We start from the raw sequence: 23,254 nt of genomic DNA on the forward strand, positions 1-23,254 counted from the left end.
ACTTGCTGACCAAAGCAGCCATAGACCGGCCAATGGCACGAGCCGTCTGTTTGGTCGCCCGGAGAGACAGATCCGTGGCTCGTCGATGCTCTAAATACGCCTCCTCGTTGACTGTACTGCCCTCACTCAGGTCCTTCAACAGGTCAGCCTGGTATGCCTGCAACACTGCCATAGTGTGCAGGGCAGAACCAGCCTGACATGCTCCCTGATAAGCTTTCCCCACAAGCGTAGAGGTGGTGCTGCATGACGGTAACTGTCGATAACTCAAAATCATACAAATATAAGGAACATCAGCTCTCAGGTTGCTCTCTCTCTCTCTCCCTCTCTCTCGCACTCGGCATCCATTTATGTCTCCCTCTGCATCACTATAACAAGATACAGGTGTTAGGGTTAATTATAAACCAGGTGACAAGCCTTACCGTTCTCTCTCTCTCCCACAGACCGACACATGACCATGTCCCCACGCCACAGTCCTATATTTAAATGCTCTTCTAAATGCCTCCCAAAGCAGTGAGACAGGTGTCTGAATGTTTGCAAACAGTATACTGTTGCTCGGCTGTTTAGAATTTCCTTTTACCCCTGAACAAAGATGAACTTCTCAGGAAGTACATCAGGGCCTTTAAAGTGCTGTTCCAGTGGTTATTTTTAATTGGGAGATGGGGAATTCTGAGATCTGACTGAGTTGTCTGGAATACACCATTATTAACTATTTCACAGGTTACAGCACTAGGGATAAATGCTGTGCTTATCCTCTTCCAAACACATGAAATAGTGTTTAAACACAAATGAAAATAAAATATTCAGAAAAATGTATTCAAAATAAATAAAATATACAGCACATACATGCATTCAAATGCATCTGAAGACTGCCATATGCCCCTAAACCACCCTTCACCATTTAAACATGATTATCAGTTTCTGTGTTACTGTTTTTTTTACAGTTTTTGTTCTAACCAAATAAAAATTCCTGGAAGCTCTAAGGATAAAATATAAAAGGCAGGTTTGGAAAATATTGCATGATGAAGCACTGAGCCTTTCATTTGTGTAACAGCCTCAGTACTGACCATCTAATTTTTGACTCTACTGTTTGCCATTTCAAGCTATATTCCTCTGCATTGTTAAGCTTATCAGAGCAACAAAACATCAAGGTTTGGAATTCATGAGACATTGTGGGAAGCATTTGTCTGATGGGGGGAGTTTTCCTTTACCACTATTTGCACTTTAAAAACGCATTATGACCGAGGGGGTTGGTGCCCTATGCAGACTGCGTATATGGAGTGGAGGAACTGAATCTCTGTACATACACTATGTACAGGCGCTTCTGTGCAAGACAATGCACAACTGTTAAAGAGGACCGTCTATAGCTTGTTTACATTGAAAAACAATGTTGTGTGTATGGATGCAAAAACATGTTCGGTGTCAATGGCCCCGACAACACATACAAAAAGGCTTTAATATAACAAACAGGAAGAAAAGAGAAAGAGAGATAAAAGGCTTAACATGAATACATTGTATTTCTTGTTGGATAAGTGTGGTTGTTTTTACAGTAAATAGTGTTTATCACAAGGGAAATGTAAAAAAATCATGTTAAGCACTTGAACTAAACCTGTTCTTTTGGATTAAAAGTGCTGCAGTTTTCTCACCATCATTTAGCTGAATCTCTCTCTTTTCCAGAACAAGTACTGACATATGCAACTAAATGTAATGCCATATTATGAAATTTACTGGCATTTACTGGATCCTTTTATGAATTTTACCTGATACTTCTTCAGCATGAGTGTCTCTCTCTTTCCACTCACTGCAATGAATTCCCTCAGTCGATGACGGTGGTGACAGCAGTTGTCAGGAGCAGGGAATGGTAGAATTTAAGTGATAATGCACCAGTTACAACAAAAAATAGTCAGTTTCACAAAACAGAAGGGAAGCTAACACTACTGTAGATTATGAACCTCTGAAGCAGCAAAACAACTTGGTATACTGAGGGTATACACAAATACTGATGCTTAGAAGTCATTATATGCAAACAATCCTGGTAAAACGGTACAGTTAGTATACAGCGTATACGTGGTATGGCTCCAACTACACCACTGGTCCATAGGCTTGTGCGCCATAGTCCAGGTTTTTTTTTAGCTGTTAGCTTTGTGTGAGGAACACCTAATTTAAGCCATTTTTCATTTACATTGTTCCCCTACACTGGACCTCTAAAATTTAATTCATTCTTGTGTTTAAAAATTGAGTCTTTAAATGCTTCATGCCAGGCTTGACATCATTGATGCAAAACGCCATTGGTTCTTGTGTGTCATATGAACGATCATGGTGTGGCAAGTTTGGAAAAAACAAAAAATAAAACAACCACAATTTGAAAGCTACAACAGAGGATATGTTTATCTGTGAACTGCAAGTCTTATAATCTTTCATGAAATTTTGTCATGAAATGGACATATCCACATAAATTTGCTAATCATGACTACAACAGACTGAACTGCTGTTTTACTGTTTGGACCACACCTTAAAATTTTTGAAAGTATAGTACCGGATGCACAAGTGCTCAGTTGAACAGCTGCTGAGTGAGTACGAAATACTTTAAATTCATCATAAATATTGAAATATATAATGGCTAGACTAATGCTGTGTGGGATGCATCTAAACATTTATGATCAGTGCTTCTGCTTTGCAACCACCATGTGACAACATGTCACTGTATAAGCAACTCTATATCCCTGTTTACTGATTCTTTCTATAAGCCTGGCTGCCAAGACATTGGGGATAAGGGTACTTTGTAAGGAGAGAGAGAGTGCAAAAATATCAAATAGAGTAAATGAAACATTCACTACTCTGTGTTGCTCTAGTGAGACTATACAATTGCTTAAGTTTGAGGAAAGAAGTGGAGGATTGTTTAGATAAGTTGGAGGAAAAGCCTTTGGTTGGATATGTAAGATTAATTATAAGAACTTGCCAAGAAATACACATGGCTGACATCCTAAGAGTTTCAATAAAGTGATCGTACTGAAAAGAGGAAAAACTTTAGTTGATCTGTACAAATGTTATGTTCTTAAGTTTAGAGTATCCTGTGACATCCCTTTCATTTTTGCTTTGTTGATTGTGCCCTTTGTTTAATGAGTTCCTTGCCAAAGAAATCAAAGGTCTGATATTGTATTTCAGTGAAGTAATTTCCCCTTTGTCACATTGGTGAAAATATTCCTTTATATCTCTGTGGCTACAATTTTATCAATGTTCAAGTCAGAGCTCTGACTGTCCATGTCCATCTCTGTCCTGCTGTCCATCTCAGCTGTTAGCTCCCTCAAAATCTTCTCCAAGTCCTTGTTCTTTCTGTACATCTGCAGATAATTGTATTGCAACTGCTTTTGGTATCTAATTACTTTATCCTTCTCTTTATTCCATGTTTGTCTCTCCTGCTGGAAGCTGTTCATCATCTTATGTTTCTTTTGTTTCTCTTCCTTCAGCTCCCCTCTCAGCCTTTGTACCTCCTTCTGTAGGCTATCTGTGTCTGCAGTCCATCCATTGAGTGTTTTACTGGCCCCAGTTCCCTCCTGGCCTTTAATTTTTGCTTCACCAACCCTAAGGGCCTCCATCCTGGCTTGTTGCTCCTCAGCCTTGGCTCTCATGGTCATTAGCTGCTGTTGCCCCTTTTTGGCCATTGCTAGGTCCTGCTTCATTGCCTTGATGTCCATTTCCAGCACACTAACCTTCTCCCTGAGGAGTTCAGCCTCATTCTTCTTTCTTTGAAACTCATTCTTGCAAACCTTTTTAAAAAATTTATATAAAATCAAATTTGGTCAAATGTACTTTTACAGCATGCATTATTACTTAGAGCTTAACATATCCGCTATGCTAAGAAAGTCCTATTATACAGTATAACAAACACATACCTCAACCTCAGTACTTCGCTGGCGAAGAGCTTCCTCGTGCTCTTTGTTCTTCTGCACCAGCTCTTCCATCTTGTTTCTGGACTCTTTGAGCGAGACTTTGAGACTGACAATCTCACTCAGTTTGTTCCCAGCATCGGCCTGGGAGTCCCTAAGCTGCTGCTTTAGCAGTGAAATCTCACCTGATTTCTGGCACACCTAAAAAATAACATAGGGAATATAGAATTTCATGAAAGTGTAAAGTTTCTTCTGTTATTGTTTCATATTTCACTCTTTACCCTGATCGCCCCAATTATTAATACCTAATATAACTGTGCAACCTTTAAATGAGCTCTTTATAAACACACAGAGTATCACTGCTAAAAAAGGCCAGTTTAGACCAGCAGGGATGGTAATCCCAGTTTGTTGCTGGGCTAAACACTAGACCAGCAAGCCATGGTGTTCAGCAGTAAAAAACTGCTGGTCAACCAGCATGATCTTTCTAGGGAGGTTGATTGACCAAGGGAGTCTTGCATCGATGCATCCACATTTGTCACTATAACACAATGCAGAATATTACACTCACCTCCCACTGCGTCTCCTCTAGTGTGGGTACTAGATTGTTTTTCTGGCTCTTATAGGTCCGGAGCTGGCTTTCTGCACTGTCCCTGTCACGATTAAGCTTATCCACCTCTTTCTGCAGACGTTCCTTATCCTGCTGCAGCTGTATCACCTGGACTTGCAATAACTGTTGGGCTTTCAAAGCCCTCTGTGAGACCTGCAGGTTACACAAGCTATCATTAGACTCTGCCTGGACAGTAGGTCCATTTAATTTTTTTCCAAATTCCAAATGAATTTTTATTGAAAATATATATATATTTTTTTATAATATACCATTGCATTATATGTTTATGCTTCTAACAGATCCTCACAACACAATCAACTGCAATACATTGTAGTTATTTATTTATTTTTGTTAAATACAGTGCTGCACAGAAGAGCGTCACAGTATTAACAAAAGCATTGATAAAAGCTTTTATTCAGTACAAAAGCACACTTGCTTGTGAGATATTGCTATAATGTAATTATTATTGATATATTATTATTACTATTACTACTATTACATTGAATATTATATTTTACTATACAGTAGTGGTGTAATTATGTCACAATTTCTTCAATTTAATGCGTCTAGTTAAATAGAGCTTTTAATTTGGCAGAAACTTTTATTTATATTCAGTTTTTGTTTATTTTTGATGGTAGATTCGCAGTTCTTTTGAGGTTTAAGCATCACACTAGAACATATCATGATTTAAATATATATATATATATATATATATATATATATATATATATATATATATATATATATATATTTTTTTTGCATTCATACATTCATTTGAAGTCTGTGATATTCCATATTTTGTAGTTAATTCCGTTTTTATTACTGGCGTCCACGATTACGTCTATGCTTTCTGTATTGCAAAAAACATAGGACCCTATTGTGTATGGACTGCTTGTCTGACTATCAAGGTAAGTTATTGTATATACAAATTTATAAAAAATTGAGTTTATGAGTACACATTTGAGATTTCTAGTTGGTTTTTTCCACACTGTAAAAATGTAAGCATGCTCAAAGCACCATTTGGGGTTCCTCAAAGGCCACACAGTTGGAACCATCTGGAGATCCTCCAGTTACCCTTTCAATTAACTGATAAACTTAATCTTAGATCCTGTAAGGACTCTAAAGAACTCTTAAGGACTGTCAATGGTTCCTTCTGTAACCCCATCATAAGAGAAAGGCTTTAAAGGCTCTTGAAATTTATTTTCAAGTACCTTGAGTACATGAAATTGATTTTTGAGGCTCCTTTAAACATTATTTAGATGTTTCCCAGAGAGTTCCACAGGTGTGGCATGAGAAAAACCCCAAAAGTACCTTGAGTATCTTTACATTTTTCAGTGCACTTACAGTACACCAGACATTATATATTTACATTCACATTGTAAGTATCTTACTTGACGGAGTTTCATAGAACAGCGTTGTTTCAACCCCTCCATCTCCTCAGCACAATAACGTTGCTTTTCCTCAAACACCTGACATGTGTCTGACTCTTTCTCCTCAAGACTCGTCTGTAACTCCGCCAGCTCAGTTTCATGTTCCAGAAGTTTCCACTCCAGCTGCTGTATTAGTGATTCATCCGTTGAAATTGGTGATCGGACACAGACGCTCGAAGTTGATGGTTTTGCTGAGCTTTGCTCTGTATATCTATGTTCCAAAAGCAGCTCTTGGTTTCCAGAGAAGTCACTCTTTGGCTCATTGGATGAGACAGTTAGTGCTGCAGCAGTTATTTCTCTGTTCAGACTTATTGCAGCTGCCAAACTTTCACTTAGTACACCAATGGATCTTGTGTTTGTGTTAGTGGACTCACTACTCCTGTTTGTTTCACTAATTCCATTGGCCCAGCTGTTTTCACTGACCACATTAGGCTCACTACACATCCAACCGGATCCAGAATTTCCATTCATCCCCGCTACACCCCCTTGTGGGTTCTGAGATGTGTCTACATTTAGGGCCAGGCCTCCATGGCGCACCATGTGGCTAGTTGAAGTGCTTAGGCTGTCCATCTGGCTGCTGCCACTGATGCTGTGCGTGGGCAAACTGGACATAGAGTTCCTTCCCGAGTCAGAGAAGGTTCCAGAATTTGTTTCCAGCTTGGGATCTTGAAGATCTTTGAGTCTGTCTATAGGACTCATACTCTTGTCCAGGATGGTGCTCAGATTATTATGAGTCTCCACAGAGGAACTGCTGATGCGGGGAAGAACAGGTTTGAAGGCGGTGGGTCGGATTACAGCCATCTCTACACTCTAGGGACAGGAAAAAGAAAGAAAGGTGAGTGTTTAGGGGATTTGAACACCATTTGATCACAGCGGTATAAAGCTCATATTTACAGGAGAGAAATGCTCTCATTGGGCCTCATCATGAAATTTTTGTGAATATATTAGTAAATTATGAGTAATTTGCACATCTCTTATTTAGCCTGTGGTGATATTATGTGGCTCCTTTCACATATTGCAGCCCTTCTGAGATAAAATGTCCTCTGAGAGGGGCTAAAATTGAGTTTAATTTCTCCAAGACAAACAAGGTTTTTAAGATTAATGCTCTGTCGAGTTTTATATAAACAAAACCAACCTATACTGGACCCACATTATATTAGGTGGCCTTAACTACTATGTTCGTAGTCATTTGTTACATACTGTACATGTTGTTGCATTTTAATTACATTTAAAATACTTGCATTTAATTACAATTGTAATTACACTGCTAACGTTACCCCTAACCAAACCCTTATCCAAATTCCTAACTCTAACCTCTAATCCTAACCCTAACCTTACTCATAAACCTACCCGTACCTCAACCTCAGTAGCAGCAAATGTGGGAATTTTGCAGAACAACATGTAGTTACACAGTAAATACAAAAGTCTTGTATGTATTTAATGTTAGTACATAGTAGTTAAGGCTACCTAATATAAAGTGTGACCCCTACACCTAACTAGAAAAAGCAAATGTGAGATAAAAAAATTAAATTGCTGAAGCAACCATGTCAGTTTGTTGTGCTTCTCTGACTCTTTCAGCTCATGTGTTGACTCACATGTTCTTGAGTACTTGTACCTCGGTCCTTTGCATCACAAGTGCAACTCTTCACATGTACCATCAGTTGAGGTACTGCACAATTTTGCTGAACAAGCTTATAAATGGGGTTGTTTATAAAAGATGTGCATGGATGGTCGTTATGCGGTTAACCGTTCGATGTGCCTGTATTTGAATACCAAAATCTCCTTATTCTACATGTACAATAGAGGTCATAAACCCAACCCAAGCATGAATGGTTTTGGGTCAGTTTTTAAAGTATTACCCTTGCCGGCTCACTATTAACTGATTCAGTAGTTGAGGGCGGCCAGTTTTGGTAGACATCACTGTAGTCCTTACTTGCCAACACTAAAGTGTCACCTCAGTCAGCACTAAAGAATAAGGCTTAGACTTTGCTGAAAGTTACTTTTCGCTTCTTTATAAAAAGCTCCTAATCTTACACAAGTCCTACTTTTTGATAAGAAATGTTTGACACTAAAATCAAAGCTTCCGATTTATTCTTAAGAGAATTTCTGAGAAATTGTATACATCTGGCCCCTGGTTTGATTCCTAAATTCTGTATTTTCCATTTGTTAAGAATACTGCATGCAGTGACAGTTTGATTATTTTTGTTTGACTTTAATGTGAGTGATTGTATCATTTGAAGATCTATGTATTGTGCTGTTTATGCTCATAGCTCACTGTACACTTTATTCCCTGCTATTTTTTAGTAGTGTTTGATGCATATCCATTGCAATAAAAGTTTTTTTATTCCAGAGTCTCGATGAATAACCATTTGTGAACCCTCGCAGTTATACAAATATTACAAACGGTACCTATATATTACGTAATGCAAACGTTAAAATGTATCATTTTATAAGTTATGCATTATATTAAAAGTTTTCTGGGGTCAAAAGTAGAATTGTGTGAGTTACAAGGTAAAGTGTGTGAGGAAAAGTAACTGATAATCTTTTAACTGATAATTTGCTCTTACATTTGTGACCTATGTGAATGGGTATAAATATAATTGTTGTCGCACCACTATTGTTCATTTATCTAGGAAAATGCTGAGATATGCACAACGAGCCTCGTAAAAATATTTTTGTATAAATGTATAGTCAAATTTTTTAGACCTGGTAGCTCATATTTATTTTCTGTTTTTCCCAGTTATTTCCTTTCTTCCCTTGGATAAAAGTTTTACCCCAGGGATTTAGCATTTACTTCCTAACCAAGGAAAATTGGGTTGCCTTATCTTGCAAGAACCATCATGGCAGAGGAGCTTGCCTGTTTGCACGTGCCACGCCGCCACTGGACCAAATCTCTGGAGAGATCAAGGCATTCTTACCTCGTCAATCTGGAGGTTTAATTAAATGGAGCAGACAATGCTAAGCTCTTAGTGAAAGTGCCAGGGGCTGGTGGGGATTACTTAAGATAAACTATACTTGAATGCTGTTTGATTTTGTGTGATAACAATGGATGGGAGATGGGGCATATTTTGGGTTTGGCTGTTTTAGAGTGAACATTTTGTTTTTTGTATATATTTAAATATAGATGTATACAGAAATGAAGTTTGTAGCCCAAGCCACTCTTTTTTTTATTTTCTGGCTAACTATAATTTTGTTACCTTTTCCAGTTTTCCAGAAAGCAGAACTAATTCTGGTGGGCCTCCTCTCCTGTACATCTCATTGTCCATCTCAGCAGTTCTTCCTTGACTGTCTTCAGATGTATTAATGTTCTGGTGACCGGCTCGGGGCTTGTTGTTGACTTTGATGTAAAAGAAGTCATCATTTTTTTCTGAATTATAGCTGACTTTTGAGTTGTTGTTGGTGCTGCATTGGTCCTGAGAGAAGCCATACTTCAGAAGGCCATCCAAGCTACGGTCTGTTTTTTTAGAATGAAGCCCCTTTTTGAGTTTGTGCTCAGAGGCTTTGCAGTGTTTGCTGTGGAGGCTATGGCCTGATATCAAACTGCTGACACTACCCATCTTTCCTGGGACATCTGGAGAAGGCAGCTGGTGGTCGTAGTGGCAGCAGGTGTGTAATTACAGAATTTTAATGATGGAGAAAGGTCTGATGAACTCATAGCCTTGTGTGGAGATCCTTCTTATTCCCATTTGGGAAACCTGGTGAAACATGGATTTTGAGATATATAGTGAGATGTCTTCTATTGTCATTAGAGGAATACAGAACAAGAGCCTCATAGAATCTATATAGAATTTGACTCAGTGTTTACTTTACTTAACGGTCAGCAAACATGTCTAACAAAATACAGGAACTAGACCTTGTTGGCTCCTTGCCAAGGTGGGAGATTAATTCTTGTTTTAAGCATGAACCTTACTTTGATTTAAGAATGAAAATGTATATATTTTACTGGGAAACATGATATCGTTGCCAGAATGATATTTTCCCCCAAACAAATGAATTATCATTCACATGGCTTTATTCTGCAAATGCAGAAACCATCCATTAAATTTGTTTATTCCATACTACTTCTACATATTTATAAATAAACACATCTGTTTCACCATAAGGGATTAATATGCCCCCCCTCCCCCATTCTTAAAGTGAAAAGAGATCTAATCACAGTCATTGTTTTTTCTTGTGGCATACCAACAATAATGCTAATGCACTTATTTTCAGACAAGGCTTTGAATTAATGACAGTACTAGCCTTTAATTATTATAAATTCACAAATGATGTCAAAACACAATACGGAGTTGTCATTAATTAAATATGCAATGAAAAACACCTTCCATAAATCCCTGCAACAAGACAACTGTCTTTCCCTTCCCACAGAGAATTGTTTAACTTGTTTTTTCATAAATACTTTATACACAACAACATTATGAAAAGCAATACATTTAGCAGTAGGTTTGCTCTGTATTGTTTCTGTATTAATACATGCATGCATGCACAGTTAATCATTGAAAAGTGCAAATTATGCAGTAAAAGTAAGTGTACTTGGCCATTGACACATGCACGGACTTCACTACCTACCATGTGCTGCAGGTAAACAATCTCGATGGCTGTCTGGCTTTAATAATCCACAATCACTTCTCTTAACTCAACTATTACACTCAAGTTCAAAGGCTTACAAGAATAAAATGGGTGGTAGAATAACACTTACTCTGAGCAAATAAATCCACTGATGATTAGTTTGTTTCAAATCCTCAATCAAACCTTCTTTGCATACTCTCCTTGGCAAGAAAAGTGTGTGATTCAGTATGTGTTTGTCCTTGAGTGAACCAGCCAGTGAATACACTAGACTGTGTGTAGACAAGAGACTATCATGCAAAGGGGGCGGATCTTATCACCACTCAGCTCCCCAGAGTTTTTTTTTTTTTTTTTTTTGGAATAACTGACATGTAAATGTTGCTGGGAGACGGGACCTTGCATTCCCCTGGGGCCAAGAGGGGGCAGAGACCATTACTCCTCTTTACATATGACGTGTGCCGCTAAAGAGATTAACTCACTGCTGCTCACAATAGGCTGCATGCACCCCTCTGTCACCCTCACTCACTTTCACTCCCACTCTCTGTCTCTCCTTCGCTGTCATATGCTGCAAAAATTATTTTCTTTATCAGTTATACAATTCTGATTCATTTGGAAATATTTCAGTTATATTGTCCATTTTGTTAGCGTATGAAAGAAATTCTCTGTCAGCTAATGCTGTAAATTATAAAGGGAAACATTTAACTTCGTACATTACAAAATAGTAGTTTTCAAAATTAACAACAGTGCCAAAACTATGCAATTGCTATTTAGTTAACAGATATAATAAACAACAAAACCAAAAGCGAAGTAAATTTTGAAGTAAATGTAAAAGGTTGATATTGGATTTTAAGAATCAGTATTGGGATCCTTCAAATGAAGATTGTGAAATCAAAAATGTTACCCAGCCCTATTCATTTAAGGATTTTTAAATATTTTTTACTAGAATACAAGACAACAAAATGTTATTTTTTTTTTTTTTTTTTTTTGCAGTGCACACATACACCTAACCTAACCTAACAAAGTAGCATACAATATATGGAAAATGTGAGACTTTTGTAACTCTCGTTTGTGAATCTTATTGTAAATTGTTTTTCCACAGTCTTTTGTACAAACACACAGACAAACACACTTGTCCCAGTTGACTCCCCTTGCCGCCCTCCTCTCATTTTCAAAGTGCCCTGCACCCGCTCTGAGCAAACACCCCTTTAGAAAAAGAAAGAGGAGCTTGATGTTCCCTCCTTCTGTCCGTTTCTTTGTCCACTGAAGTGTGCCTGCTTTGTGTGAGTTTGTTAGCTTGTGCATTTATTAATGTACCATGAGTGCTACAATTACACCATAAATAAACGACTTGCTAACTAGCTCTCAAAAGAAGTGCATGTTGACCTAATGTGCAGAACATGTCTCTTTGTCCAAGTGTTGAAGTTTATAAAATCAAAATTAAAGTTCAGAAGCAATTTAATATTTTAATAACCTTCCAGAAAGCAATTATTCACAATAACTCTTGATACTGTCTTTTTGACTAGACAGACACAAGTGGCTATTTAGCTTGTAAGCAGTCAGTCTGGCTGACTACTGTAAGAAAAGCAAGTCAATTCTAAGAATATTCACTTATATTCACTTCACACACACATATATATATATATATATATATATATATATATATATATATATATATATATATATATATATATATATATATATTTATACACTGGTGGCCAAGGTTTGGAATAATGTATAGATTTTGCTCTTATGGAAAGAAATTGGTACTTTTATTCATAAAAGTGTAATTCAACAGATCACTATATATAGACAGGACATTAATAATGTGAAAAATTCTATTACAAGTTGAATTTTTTTTCAGAAGTTTTTAAAATACTTCAAAGTGTTCTCATAAAAAAAATCCTCAATGTGCAGCAATGACAGCTTTGCAGATCCTTGACATTCTAGCTGTCAGTTTGTTCAGATACTCAGGTGACTTTGCACCCCACACTTCCTGTAACACTTGCAATGTGACACAGATGTGGCTGTCTTTTCAGGCACTTTTCACACACCTTACAGTCAAGCTCAGTGGTGCCCACACTTTTTTGTGTGATGATCTACTTTTAAATGACCAACTCAATAAGATCTACCAACTAAAAAAACACAGTTTCATTTAAAATAAGAAAATGCTTGTTGGGACTACTGCATGTATCCCTACATGGAATTCATCTTCTAATTAATAAAAAAATATATAATAATGTTCAATGTTGATATCATTCAGTTTTAAAACTAAACCCAAAACACCTACAGCACAATAGATTACAATAGCCAGGGCCTTTCCCTTATTCTGATGACGAGTAAATATTGACCAGGCGAGGTTTTGTTTATTCAGTTGCCATGACAACTAGGTTTGCGCATACGCACCTTCCAAGGACTTCTGAGAACAGAGGCCGAAATTGCGATGCTACTGCACGGATTAGGCAAAAGTTTCACGCTCTGTTCTCAGAAGTCCTTGGAAGGCGCGTATGCGCAAACCTAGTTGTCATGGCAACTGAATAAACAAATATTTACTCGTCAAGTGCAAGTCAGACAGAAACAAAAAGATGGAAAGACATTATATTTCTTTTTATTCAAATTTAACGAAAGTACATTTCATTTTTGTGTGATCTACCAGCATTGCCTTTGCGATCGACTGCTAGATCGCGATCGACGTATTGGGCACCCCTGGTCTGGCTGATCCCACAAATGTTCAATGGGGTTAAGATCCATAACACTATTTTCTTTATCTGTTGTCCAATGTCTGTGTTTCTTTGCCCACTCTAACATTTCCTTTTAGTGTTTTCTGTTTCAAAAATTGATTTTTGAGTCTTCTCTTTACTGTTGTACATGAAACTGGTGTTGAGCGGGTAGAATTCAATGAAGCTGCCAGCTGAGGACATGTGAGGTGTTCAACTAGAGTCTCTGATGTACTTATCCTCATTTTTAGTTGTACATCTGGCCTTTCACATCTCTTTCTGTCCATGATAGAGTCAGTTGTCCTTTGTCTTTGAAGACTGTAGTGTAGACCTTTGTATGAAATCTTCAGTTTTTTTGTCAATTTCAAGCATTTTATAGCCTTCATTCCTCAAAACAATGACTGACTGATGAGTTTCTAGAGAAAGCTGTTTCTTTTTTGTCATTTTTACCTAATATTGAACTTGAGACATGCCAGTCTATTGCATACTGTGGCAAATCAAAAACAAATACAAAAACAATGTTAAGCTTCATTTAACAATCTAAATAGCTTTCATTAGTGTTTGATATAATGGCAAGTGATTTTCTAGAAACAAATGAGCAATATATCATGATTACTCAAGGATAAGGTGTTGAGGTGATGGCTGCTGACTGCTGTAAATTGGGCCTGTATAGATTTGATAAAAACATTTTTTTTCAAAAGTGATGGTGCTGTTTTTTACATCAGTATTGTCCTGACTGTATTTTGTCATCAGTTGAATGCCACACAAAATCTGTACATTATTCCAAATCTTGGCCACCAGTGTGCACACACACACACACACACACACACACACACACACACACACACACACACACACACACACACACACACACACACACACACACACACATGTTGTGTTTCCATGTTTTATGGGGACTTTCCATAGACATAATGGTTTTTATACTGTACAAACTTTATATTCTATCCCCTAAACCTAACCCTACCCCTAAACCTAACCCTCACAGAAAACATTCTGCATTTTTACCTTTTCAAAAAACATAATTTAGTATGATTTATAAGCTGTTTTCCTCATGGGGACCGACAAAATGTCCCCACAAGGTCAAAAATTTCGGGTTTTACTATCCTTATGGGGACATTTGGTCCCCACAAAGTGATAAATACACACTCACACACACACGCACGCACGCACGCACGCACGCACACACACAAGGATAAAAAGCTAGCATAAATTGTACCTCAACTATTGTACTTAATTCAAAGTCATAGACTTTTTTTTCTTTTGGGTTACTGCCTCTGAAAATGATAAAAATATCTTAACATAAAAATAAACTCAATGTCATAAAAACCATTACACAGCTCATGTTCTTCACCCAGGATTTTGCATCTGTATACATTCATCTGAAAGTGCAAATTCAGCACCACAGGGACCAGAACAAAGAGAGCAGACTTTCAGATAATCAATCTGGCCATGAAACTCTATCCCAACTCTGGCGGATGTGCACCTTGGTCCAAAACACCAAGGTTGGAGGAGCTGTGGTTTTTGGAGCAAGTAAGGTTCTAAGATTTAAAGGGAGCGTTCACTCAAAAATGAAAAATTCTGTAATTTACTCCTTTACTTTGTGTTGTTTCAACTCCAGATAATTTTCTTTCTTCTATAAAACAGAATGTAGAAAAGGAGATTTTTTTCGAATTTAAGCATCAGTCACCTTTCACCTTCATTGTATGTAAAAAGGATGCAATGAAAGTGAATGGTGACTGAGGCTAGCAAATATCTGCTTTTGTGTTCCATGAAACAGCAATATTTGTAAAATTTGGAAGACCTTAAATGCTAATCATGAAAGAAAAGGCTATATTGCAGTTACCATGGTTTTGTCTCCACATGTCTCTCCCAAGTATTAATTTCATTGCACCTCTGAACTTTGATTTAGCAAGACAAAAGCAGAAGGCATGGTATTGATTCTTTAGATGCGCATTGTAAGTGCTTAGTGGAGGGATCAATGTAATCAATATGTAAAAACAGGCAGTCGCTGTGGACAATGGACTGGCACATTTGCAAGTGTGTGAAGGATCAAAGGTTGCACAGTCTACGGCTGTGGCCCCTTGGGAGAGAGGGCACAGACAGCATGTTGAATACGTTTCCTTTAATATTGAATGTTGATTTAAGTGGTCTTTGTGATCCCAGATGAGCTGTTTTTATAATATGGTAACTTGCTATGAAAATAATATGACAGCAGTGTAATAATGAGATGTAATAGTGCATAATATCATAGACCCCCTTTGGCCAGTTAGTGAGTAGGGTATTTGTATTAATGTATTAATGATAAGAAATGAACAAATCCATGTATTCCATCAATAAATATGATATACTTTGCATATATATATATATATTTTTTTTACATGTTTATTGTTTAATAAAATATTTTTTACATGTATTTAAATTGATTTATTGAACGTGTTTAAAAAACGGAACTGTCTCTTTAAGAAAGATGGCATTTCTGTAAACAGCGTTTGTAAATGAGTGCATGTTAATGAGAGAGACTCAGATTTATCTTTTATCTTTTTAATTTTTTTTAAGATAAAACTGATTTATCTCATCTGTCACGTGATTAGAATTAAATGTTGCATTTTTGTTGTTTTTGATCAACAACTGACTGTAGAGAACAGAAAGGATATTAAAAGAGAAATTATTCAAAGACAAATGGGATATGTGAATCTCGTCTTTGGACTCACACACATTACATGGAAAAACTTTTACTCTCAACATGCAGTGAAAGGATCTCACTGTTGAATACTCCACAACTATTGCCAATGAACATTTTAGTTGCATAGTGTGAAATTTGTTTGCAAGTGATTTTCTCTTGTAGTAGAGAATTGCCTATAAAGTAAAAGATCGACTTTGGGATTTAAAAATCGAGATCACGATGCATCTTGTTCAAGTTCCAATGCTTTTATGTGTCAGACGAATTTGCTCCAAAATATTGTTGAGTTTGATTGGAAGCATGGCCTTTGACGTCAACAACATACAGGAGAGTAAAAAGTACTCCAAAAATTATACTTAAGTGAAAGTATGGATCCTGAGTGAAAATATTACTCAATTAAAAGTCCTACTATTTTTATGTTTGTATACATTAAAATAGTCAGGGTATTTAATTAATATTTTTTAAGGCCATAAATTCCTTTTTAAGATCTGGCTAAAGAATAAAATTGACCTCACACCAATTGGCCCACTTGCTAGGGTGGATAGAGTCACGGGAAAACTCCTCGTGGTCGCTATAATGTGGTTCTCGCTCTTGTTGTGTTGTGAGTGGATGCCACCACGAGGACCTAGAGTACATTCTGAACTGGGCATGTGAAATTGGGGAGAAAAAAAAAGTTGCTGGTTCATGTTTTAAAGAGCAGTGTAACTGAACTAAGCTCAGACAAGCTTAAACACGCTCACTCCGCTGATGCTGTTGCACGTACCGCTGAGTGTTGTTAAACTCACCGCTGAGTTATGTGCAGATAGTGCACAGTTGTTTAGACAAAAAAGCATTTACAAATTGGTGACATCTCGAGGAACTGAAAATTAGCTATGGAATTGTAAGGAAATTAATAATTCCAGTTCCCAATCCTATTCATTTTAACAATTCTGGTTCTTTAACGATTCCATTAATGATTCTTTAGTCATTTTGAGGAAGAAATATTTGAAAATAACAAATGCAATTCTTATTGAATTTAATACCCTCTGTAGCCTGCTACCAAATGATGAGATAATGTCAGATTTGATCATGTTCTTGCAAATTGTGCGTTTACATAGACTTTTTAATTAAAGGATCATCATTTACTCACTTTCACACCATTCCAGATGTGTATGACTTTCTTTCTGCTGAATACAAACAAAGATTTTTAAGAAGAATATCTCAGCTCTGTAGGTCTATACAATGCAATGAATGGTGACCAGAACTTTCAAGCTCCTAAAATCACAAAAAGGCCACATAAAAGTAATCCATACAACTCAAGTGGTTTAATGTATGTCTTTTGAAGCGATGCAATTACTTTGGGATTTTCAGAATGTAAAAGAGGAGATTTAAATATTGAACAGTTTTCCACACACACTTATCATATCTCTTCTGAACACATGAATTTAACCACTAGAGTCATATGGATTACTTTTATGCTGCCTTTATGTTATTTTTGGAGCTTGAAAGGTCTTGTCACCATTCACTTGCATTATATGGACCTACAGAGCTGAAATATTGTTCTAAAATAGTTTGTTTGTGTTCAGCAGAAGAAAGAAAGTCATACACATCTGTGATGAGATCATTTTCATTTTTGGGTGAATTATCCCTTTAAGATATTGTTTTCATACATTTTTTAAAATACTACTAATTACAACACATTTCAAAATTTGTATCTTTAGCTACACATTGTCATATCAACAAACATCCACAAAGTTAATTACTGATTTACAGTAAGTCTCACAAACCTTAAGTACACATATAATGCTTAAGGTCAGACATGACGAAATTAACAACTTGCAATTACCAGCTGATAAGAGTAATTCTTTGGGTGGAATCTATCTATCTTTTGCAATTAAGATTCAAAAGAACCAGTTTATTAAAGTCATTCATTTTGAAATCAGACTACACAGGTCATGCCTAATGTTTTGCTCTATAGATTCAAAAGAACTGGCTCATAAGAGCCATTCTTTCAGTAATTAAACTGCACTGGTCATGTCTAATGTTTTGCTCTATAGAAGGTGTTGCGGCCACATCGGTGGAAGAATGCACATTCGAGAACCATAAATGGAACTGCAAGTCAGCATTAGACACTGCAGCTCTCGCCTGTTTACCCAGTTAAGCTAAGAAGAGTTGAGCCTGGCTAGTACTTGGATGGGAGACATCCTGGGGAGTTGCTGCTGGAACAGGTGTTAGTGAGGCCATGCTGATGTGGGTCCTAATGCCCCAGTATATTGACGGGGATGCTATATTGAAAAAGGCAGTGTCTTTTGGATGAGATGTTAAACCGAGGTCCTGACTCTCTGTTGTTATAAAAAATCCCAGAGAATTTCTCAAAAGAGGGGTGTAACCCTGGTGTTTTCGCCAAATTTTCACATTGGCCTCTATCCATGGTCTTGTGCTGTTTTAGCTCAATGTTCGATGTGTTGTGCATTCTGAGAGGATATTCTGCTCAGCATATTTGTACAGAGTGGTAATCTGAGTTACTGTAGACGTTTTGTCAGCTCAAACCAGTCTGGCCATTCTCCATTGACCTCTCTCATCAACAAGGCATTTCCATCGGCAGTATTGCCGCTCACCGGATGTTTTTTTTTTTGGCACCATTCTCAGTAAATTCTAGAGACTGTTGTGTGTGAAAATCCCAGGAGATCAGAAGTTACAGAAATACTCAAATATACTCTGGCACCAACAATCATGCCACAGTTGAAATCACCAAGATCACATTTTGCCCCATTCTGATGGTTGATGTGAACATTAACTGAAAATCCAGACACGCATCTGCATGATTTTATGCACTGCACTGCTGCTACATGATTGGCTGGTTAGATAATGTTGTTGTTTCATCCAGGTTGATGCTGCACACTGGTGGTGGTTGAGTAGTTTCCCCCGCTATATGTAAAGTGCTTTGAGTGCCTAGAAAAATGCTATATACAGTAAATGTAAGGAATTAATAAATTCCTTCTGGTTTTGGTCATTTTTAAAAATGGTTACCAACCCTACTAAAAATAACTACAATATACAAATAGAAAACATAATTTTTTTTTTTATATGTAAAATCAGGTCAATTAAAAGTAAAAAAAAATTATTTAAAAAAAATCCTCAAACTGTCTTGCAGCCAATAGAAAACCTACAGTATCTATCTGTCCATCTGTTTGCTTAGGTCTTACCGATAAAATAATACATCAACTTGCTGGATGCTTGTAGCTTATGAATTACTTTTAATGCCAATATAATCACTGACATTGTGCCCTGACACAACTGACATATCTTTTAAGCGTAATTTTGGGATTTTGGCCTTTGTAACACTGGTTCCACTTCAGAGGTAGACACTGTTGTAATTGCCCAGCAGTAGGACACATGAGTAGTTGATTCAGATTTTAGGGACATGCCTTTGGCTTTTTATGCTTTTGGCTGTTGTTTCATTGTTTCCAGAGACAGATGAGAATGATATGACCTTATCATACAGTCAATGAGCTGAGCTCAGTGGGAGCCTTGACAGAGCGGCCGCTCGTGTGCGGGAGGGGCTCACAGCTAATCGGTGCTTAGATATTACTGAGGTGGAAAGTCGAGCTCCCTTAATTAGCCATGAAAAACCTTTATCATAGACAATTGGGCTTCATTTTAGTGTGTGTGTGTGTGTGTGTGTGTGTGTATGTGTGCGGTTCTTTTCATCACATATTTCCATTGTTTGTCAATCTATTCTGGACAAAGATGTCTTAAGAAAAGTGTGGCCAGCAGACGTTATCCAATGCGTGGCTAATCTATTACTCTATGCATGCATAGAGACCCAGTTTGGGCCGTTGAACTGTAAAAGATTTACTGCAGTCTAAACAAAGCATACACTGCTGCACTTTACCACACCTGGGAGTGCCAGATGGTACTCACAGACGTGTAACTGCACTATTAAGAATATATATTTTTTCGGCATTAAAATAAGTCTCTATCATGCAGTGTATGACCCTCTTTATATATTCTAGGCTGTAATGTCTGCATTTTGTGTGGTACTTTCAAGAATCTGTAGTACTATTTTCAGGACAATAGATGTATTGTCCCAGGACATGGTCATTAACATACTCAATAAAGTGCTCTGTCAATATAACAATAACTGCCAATATCAATGGTGACAGTGTTAGGTGATTTCCAGAAAATAGTAAAACGTTATTACGCTTTTAAGGACTTGAATATACTGCTGTATGTCTCTGAGCACCCCGTGGGAATAATGTTTCTCAATCGCACAATAGGCTATGTGTCATACGATCATTATATCACTTCCGCAGCATTAATGTATGAGCTCATGTGCTAATTAGCTGAAATGATACCGAATTTCACATGAAAGCATTCTGGTTTATTAGCACAGTTTTGATTTTAATCTGTTACATGCAGAATTAATCTCAATTGAAGGTGCACTCAATCATTTGAAATTAGCATTTAGCAACTGTTATGAAATGTACAGTACTTTTTTAAATGTTAAAAATCATTCATACTTACATGAGATGAAGACTAGTCATACCAGTGGCTAATAAAATCTGTTTTATTTTACATGGAGTGGGCTGCCTACTGGGGGATGACATGTTGGGATCACATGACCAGACGAATACTGCTCATTTTTTATCTCAATAACCCTGATATTATCATCCATTTTTGCTCATGAAATGACAGACTGTGAATAGTGCATTTCTACAATGCCATCAATTAAATGAAAAGTTTTACTTTTATATGATGCTACATCCACACCTCTAGGTGTCAATAAGTGCTAGACGTCCACCATAACACCCATTACATAGTGTATTTTTTATTTGCAGTATTTGTGGTCTTTGAAACTATACATTATTATTGGTTCCATATTCAGCTTCGAAAAAATACATTATCTTTGTCCATTTCTAGGATTTTTTATTGCTTTTGCCTTTAACTCCTGGCTCTCTTTAAATAGGAAATCTGACTTGAAATCTGACAATAAATTAATTTCATCAGGCTGGAATAAAGACAGTGGATGCATACTGCTGTCTTATAAGTGCATCTATCATCTAGTCAGGGAGTCTTAATTGATGGTATATTGTGTGCAGCTGCTAAGTGTCTGTGGGGGAAAGTCTTGTTAGCCATTTCTCTCTTTCCCCATCAACCAGCAGATGTGATCTTATCATTCCTAATCAAGAAAAAAACACAATGACCATCTGGAACTAAGCCTCTCACAATATCCCAAGCTTGTTGGATGGGACACATTGAATTTTGCACCCCTGTTAATTTTCTCTCATTAGCTAGTGGTTTGTGTGTAATCAGTTACTGGTTTAAAAGGCAACGAGAGTTGTTTTTAGTTCATTCTCCATGTTTCCAATGTGTCCACCAATTGGATTGTCTCCAAATTCGAAATGTTGCTGCTCTGTAAGTGTTTTAAAATGCAAAATATAAATGTGCAAAATCAAACAATTTTTTACCAATTTGACAATTTTTGATAATGCTAAAAGACTTTGTATGTGCATCGATGCAGATATCTTTTGGCATGATCAAATTTTTTTCTCACCAATCCAATAATCTTTGCAAATGAATCAACCCAATACAGAGTTCTGAAAGTACAGACACTTTTAACCTAAAATGCCTGCCGGATCTTTTGAAATTTAGGTGACAATGGCAACATATTTGCAAACCAAAATTACATGCTTCATTATACGCTTGGTTGCCGTTTCCAAGTGAAATGTCCAGCAGGGGGCCAAGAGCAAGTGAAATGGTGTCGTAATCAGATGAGGCTTTTAAGGTGAATATTAGATGGATGTTTTAATGAGTAAAACATACATCCCTAACATAACACTTTAACCTAAACCAAACCGATAGTGTTCAAAATATAAATGATAGGTGAAAAAAAACAGACATCCTTACTCCAAACCAATCACTAAACATAACCAATAGAGTTTTGAAAAGCAAATTCGACACGAAAAGCACATTTACTGAAGCAACTACATCATTTTGTGTCCTTTACCTTATCTGCATAAAGCAGGATTATTTTTTGCTTTGTCAGAAAGCTTTAAACCAATCAGAATTAAGTTTTGTAGGTTGTGATCATGCAATGTAACACATAAAAGCTTATGGTTAACTTTGTTGAGTTGAAAGTCTCCAGTAGCTGCATCTGATTGGGACCACGAATAACAACTGACAAAGGGAAAACTGGAGACTGTCTGAAGCTAGTGCTGCAGCATTGAGCTTAGTGCATGATACCCTGGAATCCATAGGTGAATATGTCGGTCGATGCACGAGACCCTGGGATTGGTAGGAGAATGTACTAGTGCTTAGGAAGGATATACAAAATCTTTAGAATAAGTAAGTGTATCTGAGACAGGGCGCAGTCAGCCTCTCTGTTAGAGGCAGAGTTGCAAGGTATCTGGGATACCAGTGAAGGATTCAAGTCAGATGTACAATTTCTACATCAATGACAACAATAAATGACTGCTGTTTCTGGTCAGTTGTTGATGATTTTGAATTCTAGGCATTACCTTCTTTAATTTACACCCCACCCTGTCCTCTACACTAGATGGGTAGAGGACAGATCTTTGTAAGTATTTGAATTGCACATAAAGTAGGTTACAGAGCGAAACGTTTTGAAGCAGGATATTTATATTATTACTTAGATTGGGCTTGTGCACAAACTGAGAGTGGCACACATCTCGCTTTGGTCACATTTTTCAAACTCAAGCTCTCAGTCAAAGTGAGCTCACATTTGGAGCAGTAGGGAGTAAATGCACTCCTGAAATAAAAACTCTTGACATGAAGGGAGAGCCATTACAGTAATGGAGTGAATAATTCAAAGGGAAGGACATCTCCTCATCCATCATCACTCAGACCCCTCTCCAACACCCTCTCACCACTTTCTGACCCACTCTCTTATCCATACGGACCACTTAGAGTGCTTAAGTGATATGCCCTCCTTTGAAAGTTAGACTTCAGCTATAATTGTCTAGAGGAGAAATAAATCAAAGCCTGTGGTGAGTCACCTGCTTTCACCCTGAAATGTCTCTCATTCTTTCTCCTAATTCAGATATCTTGACTTTATATGAAATAAATATTGTTCAGAAAGGGAGCATATTTTTGGCATATTGGACTCAAATTTGTTTAGTTGGTTGTAGTCTGAACATCAAAAAATTACAATGTGTCAAAAGTTTTGCAAAAAGAAATTAGTTGCCTTATTACATGTTTGGCTGCAATTTCCCAGTTCAATTTTGAAGGTGAATATTAGATAGAGATAATTGGATAATATTACATATCCTTTTGGGTTCCACAGAAGAAAGTCAGTCATATGGGTTTGGAACAATATGAGAGTGAGTAAATGATGAATCACCCTAGTTTGT

General features: G+C 37.1%; 1 protein-coding gene across 2 annotated transcripts in view; it reads right to left on the minus strand.

Moving 5' to 3' along the window:
* Nucleotides 1-1,431: 1,431 nt before the first annotated feature.
* Nucleotides 1,432-23,254, minus strand: part of lzts1 (leucine zipper, putative tumor suppressor 1) — a 35,822-nt gene continuing 13,999 nt past the window's right edge. The window contains exons 1-6 of one of the 2 annotated variants that reach the window (XM_052094870.1): nt 10,621-10,757; nt 9,119-9,616; nt 5,883-6,731; nt 4,453-4,644; nt 3,891-4,085; nt 1,432-3,764 (exon numbers count right to left, since the gene is read on the minus strand). In XM_052094870.1, the coding sequence (XP_051950830.1) occupies nt 3,204-3,764; nt 3,891-4,085; nt 4,453-4,644; nt 5,883-6,731; nt 9,119-9,478 (2,157 nt within the window). In that variant the 5' untranslated portion in view covers nt 9,479-9,616; nt 10,621-10,757 and the 3' untranslated portion in view covers nt 1,432-3,203. Of the gene's footprint in view, nt 3,765-3,890; nt 4,086-4,452; nt 4,645-5,882; nt 6,732-9,118; nt 9,617-10,620; nt 10,758-23,254 lie in introns of those variants that run through there. The other variant, XM_052094869.1, reaches the window with a different exon arrangement.

The sequence above is a fragment of the Xyrauchen texanus genome, chromosome 27 (assembly GCF_025860055.1).
Source record: "Xyrauchen texanus isolate HMW12.3.18 chromosome 27, RBS_HiC_50CHRs, whole genome shotgun sequence".
In the NCBI taxonomy this organism is placed as follows: domain Eukaryota; kingdom Metazoa; phylum Chordata; class Actinopteri; order Cypriniformes; family Catostomidae; genus Xyrauchen; species Xyrauchen texanus.